General features: G+C 36.2%; 1 protein-coding gene across 1 annotated transcript in view; it reads right to left on the minus strand.

Moving 5' to 3' along the window:
- The window catches only part of LOC150081532 (midasin), a 1,449,634-nt gene that overhangs the window by 328,153 nt on the left and 1,106,935 nt on the right, over positions 1 to 14,546 (minus strand). The window contains exon 65 of the mRNA XM_090380238.1: positions 12,362 to 12,447. Coding sequence (XP_090236364.1) covers positions 12,362 to 12,447 — 86 coding nt within the window. The remainder of the gene's footprint in view (positions 1 to 12,361; positions 12,448 to 14,546) is intronic.

The following is a 14,546-nucleotide window of genomic DNA, read 5'->3' on the forward strand; positions in this document are numbered from 1 at the left end:
TGTCCCTGCTAGAAAAATTCCTGTATATCATTGACAAGACACCATGAGCTACTCTTGCAGCTCGTCTGCACTGCTCAGAGAACTTCATATCTGCCTGCACAATTACCCCCAGGTCCTTTTCATTCTCTACCACTGTCAGCATAGTACCACAGAGTTGATACGTTGATCTGGGGTTACTGTTTCCCATATGTAGTACTTTACATTTGTCAATGTTAAACTTCATTTGCCACCTCTCAGCCCATCTGCTCAACCTTTCCAGATCCTGTTGCAGCAGCATAGTATCAGTAGTGTCCTTAACAACCCTGCCAACCTTTGTATCGTCTGCAAACTTGGACATTAAGCCTGATACACCATCATCAATATCATTTATAAATACAGAAAACAACAATGGACCCAACACTGAACCCTGAGGAACTCCACTAATAACATTAGTCCACGTTGAGCAGTGTCCATTGATTACCACTCTCTGTCTTCTGCCACTCAACCATCCCTTTATCCATAGCAGCAATTTGCCTCGAATGCCACACTTCTCCAATTTGTGCAGCAGTCTTCCATGCGCAACAGTATCAAAAGCCTTTCTAAGATCCAAGTATATAATATCAAAGTTATTCCCTGCATCCAGTTCTTTTGTGACTACATCATAGTATCCAATCAAATTGGTCAGACAAGACCTGCCCTTAACAAACCCATGCTGTGTCTGAGCTATAACTGAATTCTTGTCCAGATGATCCTGCAGTGCTTCTTTAACCAGTGCCTCCATTAATTTTCCTGGAACCGAAGTTAAACTAACAGGTCTATAATTACTTGTGTCAGCCTTTGATCCTCCTTTGTGAATTGGGGTTACATTTGCACATCTCCAGTCCATGGGTACCTCTCCTGAGTCCAAGGAAGCTCTCATAATTATGGCTAGGGGTTTGCTTACTTCCTTTGCTGCCTCCTTTAATATAACTGGATAGATCCCATCCACCCCGGGTGCCTTTTTTATGTTTATCCTCAACAATTTATCCTCCACTTTCCTCTCAGTTATTAGAAAATCATCTAGCTCACTGCCAATGTTTACTTCACCTACGACATTCCCCTTCCTGAATAACTCCTCATGTGTGAATGTAGATGCAAAATACTCGTTTAGATTGTTAGCCACCTGAGCTGGATCCTCAACTGTTGAACCATCAACATCCAGTGGACCAATCTGATTCATCCCTTTCCTTCTTGAGTTTAAATAGGTAAAGAACTCTTTTCTGTTTTTCTTTGCATCCTTTGCCAAGGATTTCTCATAATCTGCCTTTGCCTGCCTAATCTCCTTTGTGACTTGGTTACAGACCAACTTATATCTATCATAGGCTTCCACGTCACCCATTAATTTGTATGTATCCCATGCATTTTTCTTCTCTGCCATATGTCTCATTAGTTCATCTGACAACCATTTAGGCCTGAACCTTGAACAATATTTCTTGGTTGGTATGTAAAGCCTGGTAGCTTCCAAGATTAGTTCCTTGAATGCTTCCCATTTTGAATTTGCTGTTGGTAACATCATCAGTTGGTCCCACTGTATAGAATTTAAATACTGTCTCAGACCAGCATAGTCTCCTTTACGAAAGCAAAAACCCTTCCCTTTACCTCTGATGGTAGTTACCTCCTTGAGTAAATCCCACTTCAGCACACTGTGATCACTGCCACCCAGTGGTTCATTTATCTGCAGATTCCTAATGCATGAAGAATCACTACTGATAATCAGATCAAGAGTATTACTCCCTCTAGTTGCCTCCCGAACATGCTGGTGTAGAAAACAATCATCCAATAAATCCACAAAAGCCTTGCTAGTGTGTGAGTGACCAACCCACAAATTCCAGTCAATATCTGGGAAATTAAAATCCCCCATTATAAGACTCTCTGATTTACTGGCCCACTCTATTTCCCTGTACAGTATCTTATTATACTCATCAGAGTCATTAGGCCTATAGCATACTCCTACTCTCAATTTTGATTTACCTATGCTTATGTCACACCAAACTGACTCAACACTGCACTGTCCAGCGATGTCAACTGGCTTCACTTCCTTGGATTTTATGTGTTTTTTAAATAATAGCATAAACCCTCCTCCCTTCCTATCCTGTCTATCCTTTCTGTAGACGTTGTACTCCCCAAATTCCTGTTCTGCATTCCTTATATCTGTGTGACACCACGTCTCTGATATCCCAACAATATCTGCCTTTGATGTTTTTAGTAATACCTCAAATTCATCAAATTTATTTACTAAACTCCTAGCATTAGTGTACACGCAAGTATACATGCACCTGTTTCTATTCTTAGCTACCCTAACACAACCCATGTGTTTACTTGTACCGCAATGACTTCCAGCAGTCTCTGAAATATCCTGCATCTTGTTTTTCAGGCTTCTGCTCATTCCAATAGAAGCAGTGCAAGAATCTCTTTCACCTCTGCCCGTGGCTACTGTTAATCCATTAGTCTTTGTCTCCCCCCAAGCTAGCAGTTTTCCGACCCACCTAACACTGCCTCGATAGCATCAGCAAATATTCTTGCACCCTTTCTATTTAAGTGTATCCCATCCCTGTAGAAGCAATCTCTCCTGTTAACAAGTACAGTCCAAGCTGAAAAAAATTCTACCCCTTCAGCCTTGCACAATCTTTCCAGGGCCGAATTGATCGACAAGGCTCTCATCATATACTCCCTCCTATCGTGTCTGGGCAGAATTGCAGACACTTTCAAATTCAACCCTACATCACGGCTTTTTTTCAACAGTGACCTGTACTTGTTAAGTAATTCCGCTGGTCTCCTACTCTTAATATCATTAGTGCCAACGGGTACAACTATATCACCTTTTGTGCCCTTAAAAGATGATATCTGCTCTACAACGTCATCAACCTTTGCCCCTGGCAGACATACCCTGGTCCTGTTCCACCTATCCTTTTTACAAAGCATGTTCCCCGTTTCCCTGACAATTGAGTCACCAACAACTACTAGTTCCTGTTGGACCAGCGCATTCTGCCTTGGGGGCTGCCTCTGTGTTGCAAGATGACCAAGTCCAAGCTCTGGTGTTGATGTGGGCAGCTGAGAGCTTGATGGGCCCCTCAATTTATTTCCTTCGAGGGCATCCACCCTGTCCTTCAAGGTCTCATATAGGCCCATAACAATGCCGAGTTGTCGCCTAATTTCCTTGCACTCCTTGCATCGTGCACACACAAAGACATCCCCCATGGCAGTATCATGTCCCGTACCCGATTGCTCCGCAAACATCAAGCAAACAGTGCATCTTAAAAGGCCGTGATTCAGGGGGCAACCGCCCCCCTCAGTTCTCCCCTGAGTCACAGCACTCCCATTAGCTTGAGCCTTTTGCTTTGCTGCTCTGGTCAGAGTCATGATTTCGATTTAAATGTCAATAAAATTACAATTTCAGAACAAAATTAAAACCTTAAACTTGTATCTTAACACAGTTATAACGCTATATTTATTTTTCGGTATCGAGTGTTATCTACGAGTTCCCTTTATATAACTTCCGTATCAAGTATGTATTAATTATTTGCTACGTTTGTACTCTAAGTCGTTATATATATATAGTTAAAAGTACAATTTAATTGACAATGAAGTTTAACAAGATTAATAGATGTACTGATTAATTGACAATATTATATTATGCACTATACTATACAAAGCTAATGCTATCGAATTCCGGATATGCTGTATCGCGCTTCAGTAACGAGTGTTATCTACGAAATCCCTTTATATAACTTCTGTATCAAGTTATGTATTAATTATTTATTTTTACTAATTATTTATGTTCCGTAACCTAAGTGGTTATATGTATAGTTAAAATTACAATTTAATTGCCAATGAAGTTCGACAAGATTAATAGATTTTACTGATTAATTTTCACGTAGCAATGGCGGCCGTTCATGAACGGTAAACACGTGGATTTGATACCCTTTCCGATACTAAGTAATACCTACAAAATCTCTATCTAAGTTATTTTAACTTTAAGTACCGTAAATAGGAATATAAAGCTACTCTAGAAATATCAATTTAAACTAATAAGGCAGAAAATAAATCAGAAAAAACTTCTCTATTCCAAGAGCGGCAGAAAGGCACGTCCGCACAGGAAATCCTCGACCTCAGTCATGAAGGTCGTGACATATATAAATGCCAAGAAGAGCAGGACAAACCAGATCGGACCTTTATGTAAGGGAAAGGGGATAGTATTAAATACACCAGCTGCCATTGCAGATGAACTCAACAGTTATTTTGCATCGATATTTACAAATAAAAAACCTTTTGTGGCAATGGGAAATTGTGGGAGCGAAGTTAAAAAATATGTAATTAATGATATTGAAATTTCGCAAGATTATTTAATGAAAAAACTTTCGAGCCTACAGACCATTAAAGCTCCTGGAGTTGATGGAATATACCCTATAATCTTAAGGGAGGCAGTAAGTGAGTGCATTGAACCATTGAGGCTAATTATGCGAGCATCACTAGACTCTGGGGAGATTCCCTTGGATTGTAAAAGTGCAAATGTATCTCCCATACATAAAAGGGTGGCTCTAAAAGTGAAGTTAGAAATTATCGACCTGTCAGTCTGACTTCAGTAGTAGAGAAAATCATGGAGGCAATGATCAAGGGTGGAATTCAGGATCATTTGGATCGAATTGAAATTCTCAAGGATACTCAGCATGGTTTTGTAAAGGGAAAATCATGTTGAACAAATCTGGTTCGCTATTTTGAAAGGGTCACTCACGAGCTGGATTTAGGGAATAATTTCAACCTTGTTTATTTAGATTTCAGCAAAGCTTTTGACTCAGTCCCACATGAGCGGTTGCTTTATAAGCTGGAACAGGTTGGAATCACTGGGAAAATCCTTAGATGGATAGAAGGATGGCTTCAGGGCAGGAGGCAGAGGGTTGTGATAAATGGCTATTCTTCAGATTGGGTTGATGTAAGAAGTGGGGTTCCCCAAGGATCAGTATTAGGACCACTGTTGTTTTTAATTTTCATAAACGACATTGATGAAGGGATAGAGGGCGTGATGTCTAAATTTGCAGATGACGTTAAAATTGGTAGAGTAGTTAATGATCACTGTCAAGCTGAGCTTCTTCAGAGAGACCTAGATAGACTTCAGGAATGGTCAGAAAAATGGCAGCTATGCTTTAATCCAACAAAGTGTAAGGTATTACACCTGGGAAACAGTAATCCCAAAATAACTTATTCACTTGGTGGAGTTCAACTAAACCCAGTACTGGAGGAAAGGGACTTGGGTGTTACGATACGGTCAGATGTGAAATTCTCTGAGCATTGTAAACAGGTTGCAAGGAAGGCCCATGGTGTCCTATCGATGATCTATCGAACTTTTGCAAGTAGAGATAGGGACGTGATAATCCCATTATATAAGGCTTATGTTAGACAACACTTGGAATACAATGTTAAAGTATGGAGACCGCACCTAAAGAAAGACATCGAGCTTCTTGAAAGGGTGCAAAGACGGGTAACTTGCCTGGTGAGATCAGCAAAAGGGCATCCTTATGAAGAAAGACTTTGAATATGTGGGTTGCAGAGTTTGGAAACTAGACACCTTAGAGGAGATTTGATTGAGGTGTTTAAGGCTCTGAGAGGCATCAGTAAAATGAATGAGGACGAAATTTTCAAGATTATAAATGATGCTAGAACTAGGGGACATAAATTCAAGTTACGGGGGGAAATGTTTAGATTGGACTGCAGGAAGTTTTATTTTAGCCAGCGAGTTATAAATTACTGGAATAAGTTGCCTTCATGGGTGGTAGAGGCTGACGGTTTGGGGAAATTCAAAGGTCATCTGGATAGTACTTTCGGGTAAGGGAAGCGCATAGGATGATAGGTTTAATTTCCTTTTTTTTATTAATTATTATTATTATTATTAATTTTATCATTGTTTTGTTCGGATTTTTTTTTTTTTTTTTTTTTTGGCTGGTGCAGCATAAGCCATAGGCTTTCTTGCACCATACGGCCATTACTAATACTAATACTAAACCGACAGTTACCCAAAGCTTTTTTATTTGTTTTCCAATATACCTGTAATGTGTTTTTATTTACACCTTGCACTGTACAAGGATCAGAAGATCTATAAACTAGCATAGGCAATCTCATGATGCATTAGTGCACATAAGTAACATTACACAATCTTTTTGATGCCTTAAAACCAAGTGCAGTTTTCTCTTTTTTTGAAATAAACATTCTGTTAAGCATTTTTTTACACCAAAGACCTCTCTCACTGGAATTGAAAACTTGATGTGGTGTGTATCCATGCTCTTCAATAATTTTTTGAAATTCCTCTGAATACTTCTTTGCAGCTTCATTATCAGCTGATACGTTTTTCTCCTGAATTCTCATGTTATGTAATGAGAAGTGGTTTGTAAATTGCTCAAACCAACCTTTACTAGCAACAAACTCAGGTTAACAAAAAGTCTCCATTTTCTTTTAAATGGTTATTAAAGTTGTAGTGCCTTTTCGTTTAATTACACTGCCATCTAATGGGATCCATTTTTTACTGCTATCATAAATTCTGCAAGTACTGAGTATTTTTTCCTTTTTCTCAATTATTGGTGCTCGGGGACGAGCTGTCATATTTGTGGAAATGAAAGTCATGCAGAAACAGCAGATCTAATATTCTGTTCATTTTTCTTTATAGTACAGTACATATTTTTGGTTTATTTAAATGTAAATGTTTTGCAATATATGATACATCTTCCCCCTTTTAAGATGATCTAAAATTTGTATCTTTGATTCTAGAGAAATAAAGTTTCTTTTGAGTGGTGCTTTTTTACTTTCCTTAGGCATAATTTAGGGCTGGAATTTAATTCACAACAAAAAATTATTCTAGTACAGTTGTTAAGAACAAAGTTTAGTAATACATACCCTGAAAAATTTATAAACTATTAAATAGAAACCAAAATAACATTACAAAAACCTTAAAAGTCACAAAATGTAAGCTTCAAAGTCACAATTTCACAAGTTCAATAGCACAAAACATAACACAGGTATTTCACTACAAAATAAAAATACGGGGATTTTCCCAATTTTTTTTTCCCCTTTGCATAATGACCTGTGAATGAACAGTGAGGAGTCACAAAAAAAGAATGACAATGTTGAAAAATTACATTGAACATAATAGCAGGGTTTCCCCCGAACAAAAGCCCAAAAATACCATGTTATGCGAGGTCTGCCGCAATTTGCTAACTGCGTTAGGGCAAAACCATGTTATATCTAAGTAATGTGCTATACGACATGGTGGCACCTCCATAGCCATGTGGGCAGGAGCAGCAGTGCGTAGCACACGCTTCTGATTAGACCGGGGTTCGAGCCAGTGACCACCAAATATGGAGGATGCGGAAAGGTCAGGGAATGACAACCGCATATCCCCGGAGCAATATAGCCTTAGTTGCTAATGCTCCAAAAAAAAAAAAAATAAAACCCAAAAAATATGACATGGTGAGGATAGCAATATGAGGATTGTTGCAGTATATCAATTGTGTTAGAACAAAACCATGTTGTAGAACTACCGTGTTATACAGGGCTTTCCTGTACTAAACAATTTCACTTAATCCCTTGTTACTCTCTTTCCTACATCTGCTTTTATAAAAGAATTACTAAGTGGCAGTGATCAAAGTATACTGATTTCAGATTTATTTAAAGATGTAAATAATGCTAAGTGCAGAGGGAATGGCATTTGCTTTTGTAAAGGTTACTGCAATGGTTTCAGACAATTTTTGAAATCTATTTAGTGGGAACAAATGATGGTATTATTAAAAGAAATGCAATAAGGGAAGTAAGCACAGAAGCAATTAGACTTTTTATATCAATTAAGAGATAGTAAGACTTAAAATGAATGTCAACTGACCTGATGGGACTACTCAGATAGAAGAAAAAAGGGCTAAAGTAAAGAAAGCCAACAAGAGAACAAAGAGAAACGTCGGATAACTTAAGTGGAAAATTAGTTTCCTGACACTGGACTCTAGTGCTGCTCGCTCGGTAAACAGATGGTAGGTGTTATTGATCTGGAGCCAAAATCGAGAAGGATATATTGATTGACAGGTAGACGTAGCAAACGATGAAATGATTTGTGGTGGTCGTGACAGAGGACAAGCAACTGTGTAGTCATTAGTTGGCATTATAATGTGTATTTATGAGGAAAGAACAGTGCATAATAGTTTTATAATGAACGGTAAACAGGTAATAGTAGCGATAAATCTTTTAAAGATGGAAGAAATTTGTAAGGAAAATTTTTTGATGAAAACTAAATTAATAAAAGTTTTGTTCTGTTCATTTTTATGTTATTCATTATGTTTTTTTCTCATTATTAAAAGCAGATTTTTGGAGTTCATGAGTGTTTTTACTATACTGCTGATGTAGGTTTGGTTACGAAAAAAGGAAAAGGTTTCTTTATTTTTCGTAACCTGACCTTAAATGGTAGGTTAGGAAATAATAGAAACGGTTTCCTTATATTTAGTGACCTAACCTTAAACGTTAGGTTAGGAAAAAATATAAGAAAAGAAAGAAAGATTCTATATATGTATATATATATATATATACAGTCGATTCCGGTTATTTGGGACACATCGGGATTAGTGCATTTTGGCCCGATTAAGCGGCTGCCCCAATTATCCGAAGTTTCACGTAAATAGTTAAAAATACAATGTGCACCCCCCCCCCCCTTTTACAATTGGTTCACTGTACAATCAAATCACGTTACGACGAATTCACCACAGTAAAGTTCCGTTCACTATACGATGTGTAGTAAGCGCCGGTCATTATGATCACGTTTGTGAATTGAATTTTAATTCTATTAAACAGCAATTCTAATTAGCGAAATTAGGAGGAATATTATCCACAGGCTATAAAAGTAAAGATATATTAAGCACAAATTTACTCTTTATTACCTTACCAATTAAAAAATTAAATGATACGTGAAAATCGGAAGAATATACGTGATAATTGGAAGAATTAATACGTACTGTAATAATGTGTACATACTAACTAAACTAGTTGACATTTCTGTTCACTGACATTTGTGGGTGGGGGTTAAAATTTAAAACAGTAAAAAAGATAAGCAATCAATAACAAAGAACATGGCGCACACAAATTGCAAGTAACACAATATGCACAAGTGAGAATGGAGTAACGAGTTACAAAGCTTTAAAAATAGGAATGAAGAGAAGATCTGAAAATTAATTTTTTTATTTGATTGAAGAGTTCATGGAAGTGTAAACACATTTTACCATAATAACCCACAGAATTCCAGCTGTCGGTATTAACGCAAATTCAATAAGATCGAGTTTACTGTCCGTTTATGATAGATTTCAGGCCCAATAAACAGGTGACTTCTAATTGTTTTTATTGTTTTATGGTTGTGACCTCCAGAAATCCGACCGAACTACGTAGTACGGTCGGAGACAATAGTAGGGTAATCTCCAGTGCTGAGGTCTCCTGCCCCGATTAAACGGCATTTTGTCCCAATTAAGCGAAGTAAACCCTGGCTATTTTCTCGATGGGTTTTTGTTTTTTAAGATTTGCCCCGATTAACCGGTGGCCCAAATAACCGGAATCCACTGTATATATATATATCGTGAATAGCTGTTGAGGTGTTGATTGCTGTTACGATATGCGTGTATCTGCACGAGTGTCTTTAAAAATAAAAGTACAGCAATAAAATAATATTATTTTGTTAATAAACTATTTATGCACTAGTCCACATGATTCTAAATAAAAAAGGTTATGTTACCAACTCCATTTCGGAAGGGGTTCAAGCTCCCATGGGATTCAAGTGGAGGTAACCTGACCTTTTTTCACCATTAGGGCATATTATTGAACAAGAAAATAAAAATACAGTCATAAAAATATTAATTTTTTTTATGACTGCACTTTTTTATTATTATTATTTATTATTTTTGCAGTCATAAAAAATTTATTTTTTTATGAATGTATTTCTAAATATGACTGTGATTCTAAAGAAAAAAGATAGGTTACCCCCTCCACTTCGGGAGGGGTTCAAGCTCCCATGGGATTCAAGTGGAATTAACCTGACCTTTTTTCACCATTATGGAAAGCATTCATTAGGGCAAGTTACCATTAGTGCTTCTGAGTGCTACTAAAATGATACTAACCCAATGTCATCGTGTGTTGTGCTCGTGCTCCAATCAGCACATCATTTGCCACGCCAATCAATATATCATTCTCGACTTTGCTCCAGACTGATAACACATACCGTCTGTTTACTGAGCGAGCAGCACTAGAGTGCTGTATCGGGAAACTAATTTCCCACGTAAGTTATCTGATGTTTCTCGTCGTTCTCGTGTTGGCTTTCTTTACGTCCGCCGAAAAAAGCATGGGATGCTTATCAATTATTTCCCTATCATCTGATCGGTTTCCCTATTAGGTGATAGGGAAACATATAATAGCCAGAAACTAGTCTGCAATCAAAACAGAAAGGGAGTTAGGCAAGATAAAGCAGATCATGAAAAGTCTCTGGCAAAATGCAAATAAAAACTGCACTAGAAGAACAGGATTAATCATATTGGTCTAGATATGAATGTTCAGGATGCTGAATGGGTTCATCAGTTGAACCCGTTCAGCATCCTGAACGGGTTCAACTGATGAACCCGTTCAGGATGCTGACAAACTAAATAGATATTTTAGTCACAGCATGAATATGCTAAGAAATAATGTTGTCTCACCAACTGATTGAATACTATAATGCAGTCACAAAGGAAATGGATGCAAAAGATAATTTTGACATGATATACTTAGCTTTCAGGAGACCCTTTTATACAATTCCACATAAAGGACTACAAATCGGAGCAGTGTGGCCTTAGGGGCAAGTTCTTGATATGGACAAAGAATACAGAGAGTGGTTATCAAGGGACACACCTCTTCTTGAACTAAAATTATCAGTAGAGTCTCCCAGGTTTTAGTGCTGAGCCCATAGTTGTTTTCCACATTTATTCATAATACTGACATGCTTTCATCAGTATTATAAAGAAGACAAGTATTGTACATGATAAAAAGGTTGGTACGGTGGTTAATGACAGTAATGTGGGTATTCTACTTTAACAAAATCTATAAAAATTAAGCAGATAAGTAGCAGACAGGCTGCCAGAACAGCTCATGGGGGTGGGGTGTTTCAAATGATATACAGGAATTTTGCCAGCAGGGATAAGGAGGTTATTATCCCATTGTATAACACAATGGTTCAGCTGAGTCCTGAGTATTACATACAGGACCAGAAGTCTCATTTTAGGAATGATGTCGATCAGTTGGAACAGGTGCAGAGAACAGCAACAAGATTAGTTAGTAGTATTGCAGAAATAAAGCCCTAATACCCTTTTGTTCAAAAGGGTATTAGGGCTTTATTTCTGCAATCGCTGCAGTTGGAAATTAGGCACCTGCAAGATCTGACTGAAGTGTTTAAGGCTTTGAATGGATTGAATAAGTTAAATGATGGCAATGGCAAGTCATGTGCAGTTGGGCTAAGTGAGTTGAAAGTTTTTTTTTTTTTTTTTTTTTTGGATGATGCTGTATAAGCTTGCTTCCTTCCATCTTTTTTCCTTATTAATGGATGCTGGCCAACCCATATACACATGCACAAAGTGAAAAGAGAATTATGTTTTGTTAACAGTAAAATACCATACAAAAATATATATTTTTTTTTCTTTTCAATGGTATATGTGCTAAGCATGAAAGCAACAAAGGTTATGTAGGTTCAGTATATTGTTTTGATAATTATATGTATTTTCAGTTGGTCTGCCTGACTGCTAGACTAAAAAGTTTTCAGAAGAAAAAATGTGAAACCCTTTTCTGAGAAAAATGTAGGGGGGGGGGTAAAAAAAAGAAAGAGAAAAATTTATTGCATCATTGATGGGATTTGACTCCAGGATATATCCAAGCAGTGTGGAAGAATACTGATTATAACCACTGCACTATTCATGAGGGTTCTGTCACCATAAAAAAGGATAGGGTATATCTTAATCAACATCAACAAAATTACTATTACTTCACATATAAGCTATAAAACAAATGTAAGTTTTATTATATCTTTGCTTTAAATTTTGACATAATTAGAATTTATATCTGTAACTATACAGTAGAAACATACACAAGAACAAATGGTTTCATTATAACCATTACATTTCCAGTGAAAAATTGAAGAAGGCAGTAAGAACTGAATATTATAATTATAATTATTGCAGTTTAAATTTTTCACAGTATTATTTTATTGCTAATGAGCAGTTGACAGGGGCTAGAGATTATGCATATATATTAAAAGCATGAAATTTTATAAAACGGGAAGACATATTTCAAAAGATAACACATGAAAACTTACTTGATTTTGTTTTTCCATAACAATTTTTTGTGCAGAATTAGTAATTAAAAGATGACCACCAATTAAGTGTCTATCAAGAGAAGAATCTGTGGATTAAATAAACACTGTAATATGAACTTTGTTAATATTATAATTATTCAAATTTTTAATTTTTTAACTTTGGATAACAATATTGCTTGATTATCAGCAGTAACTAAAAGGCAAAAAAGAATGAAGGCAAACGGAAACTTTCAGATTGCAAGAAACAGCTAGTAAAAATGTTATTTTTTAGTTGATAATTAACTAATCAGGAAATTAAGCAATTAATAATTTTTACATGCAGTTTGAATGCCATATATGTGTAGTACTGAAATCTTTTTTGATAACAAAATAATAAATTAAGGGAAATGCAAAATCAAAAGTTAAGCAAAAATGCTCACTAAAAGTAAAACTATTGCAGTTCATTTCTGTACAACATATAATATTCCAATCACCTAGATAATCTTGCACAACTCTGACAATGTTTCAAATTCCTTTTGAAATTTATTATCATATATATTAAAAAAATAGAATCCCTTTTTTAATTGATATTAAATTCTTAAAGGAATATGAAAAGCAAAGAGGAAGGATGATATTTTCTAGAAGACTGACAATGGATTTCAAAAGGAAGAACCTGAAATATTGTCAAAACAGTGTGAGACTGTTGGGTAGAATTTTTTGTAATTATACAAAATAACAATAAATATAAAACTTTAGTTTCTATCACAAAGTTATGTGTTTCATTCAAATTTAGGATTTTTAGAATTCTAATATAATGCCTTTTGTGCAAGATTATAAGTTATAGTAGTTCTTTTTTTTTTTTTGTATGATGATGAATAAGTTTATCCATTTACTTTTTATAGAGCAGTACACTATACATATGAGTGGGATATCAGAAAGTTTTCCCCCTGACCTTCTTCAATGTATTCTATGAACATTATGTTCTATTGACTGTGCTGCTGGTTTATCTAGTAATATATGCCAGTCGTTTCACTGCTCTAACTCTTATATTTATTTTGTTACTAAGCTGAATGTTTGACAGAGCTCATCATGGATAAAGTTGAATATTGAACTATCATAACTATCAAATTCCTGTTTTTAAAGACAAACAGCCAAGGACTACATGAAGAGATGTCAATGGTGTATGGGGGATATCTATCCATCATAAGATATTGTAAAACATTGGTGGGGAGAGGTAAAGTGTGGCAGGAAGAACATCCATAATGAGGAAATGAATCGGTGGCCATCCACATCTTGCACTGCTGAATTGGTGGGGAAAGTTGAACAGTTAATCCTCAATAACTGCAAGATAACAATTAAACAGATTGTGCTGAGACTGAGATACACCTTGGTTCAGTGGAGAGAGCAAGTCACAATGATTTTAATATGAATAAGGTCTCAGCATAATGAATTCCTCACATGTCTAAGGGTGCTTTCACGTAGAATGCAGGTGACTGCTTACTTGGAACCAGCAGTGACATGCAGCTGAAGCTTCTCACTGGGTATGAACACAGAGAAAGCAGTGACCAGTGCAACTTCTTACTATGTGATGGGGTAGGTTTTATGGGCACCACAGTATTGCGGAAAGTTAATCCCTTTAGCTCTCGGGTAAACTGGTACCATAAAATTTCCAATCAACCCCTCCTGCAATTCAGTGGGTGTTCCATAATTTTCAGGTGAAAACTTATCAAAAGATAAATAATTATGGGGAAAAGAGAGGGAGCGGGTTGTTTACTAATGCCCATCACAGGACATTTCTATAAAATACTCGTTGGAATGAGCACTGAAATAATTGAAAGAGAAAGGGAATAATATTTTTGCAGGTGAAGAATTTAAAATTTATCAAAGAAAAAAAAAAACCCTGTTAAAGTTGCAAAGTGTTCAAAAGCTATATATAAATAAGTGTTATGTATTGATATATACCTAAAGAATGGAAAAAAAAAAAAAAAAAAACTGAAAAGATGAGAGGAGGTAGCATAGCTACAAATCAAAAAAGTAAAAAGCATAATAAAAAAAAGACAAAAAAATAATACATTTTAAACATAAGTATATTGTCCCATGTTGAACAATCCTGGCGTCTCTTCCAGCGTCAACGACCAGAACTGCACAAAAAAACCCCGATATTATCGTTTTTTTTTTTTTTTTTTTTGTTTTGTGTAATCTTTCT

Source organism: Mastigoproctus giganteus, chromosome 8 (assembly GCF_048544385.1).
Source record: "Mastigoproctus giganteus isolate SK-2022 chromosome 8, ASM4854438v1, whole genome shotgun sequence".
NCBI lineage: Eukaryota > Metazoa > Arthropoda > Arachnida > Uropygi > Thelyphonidae > Mastigoproctus > Mastigoproctus giganteus.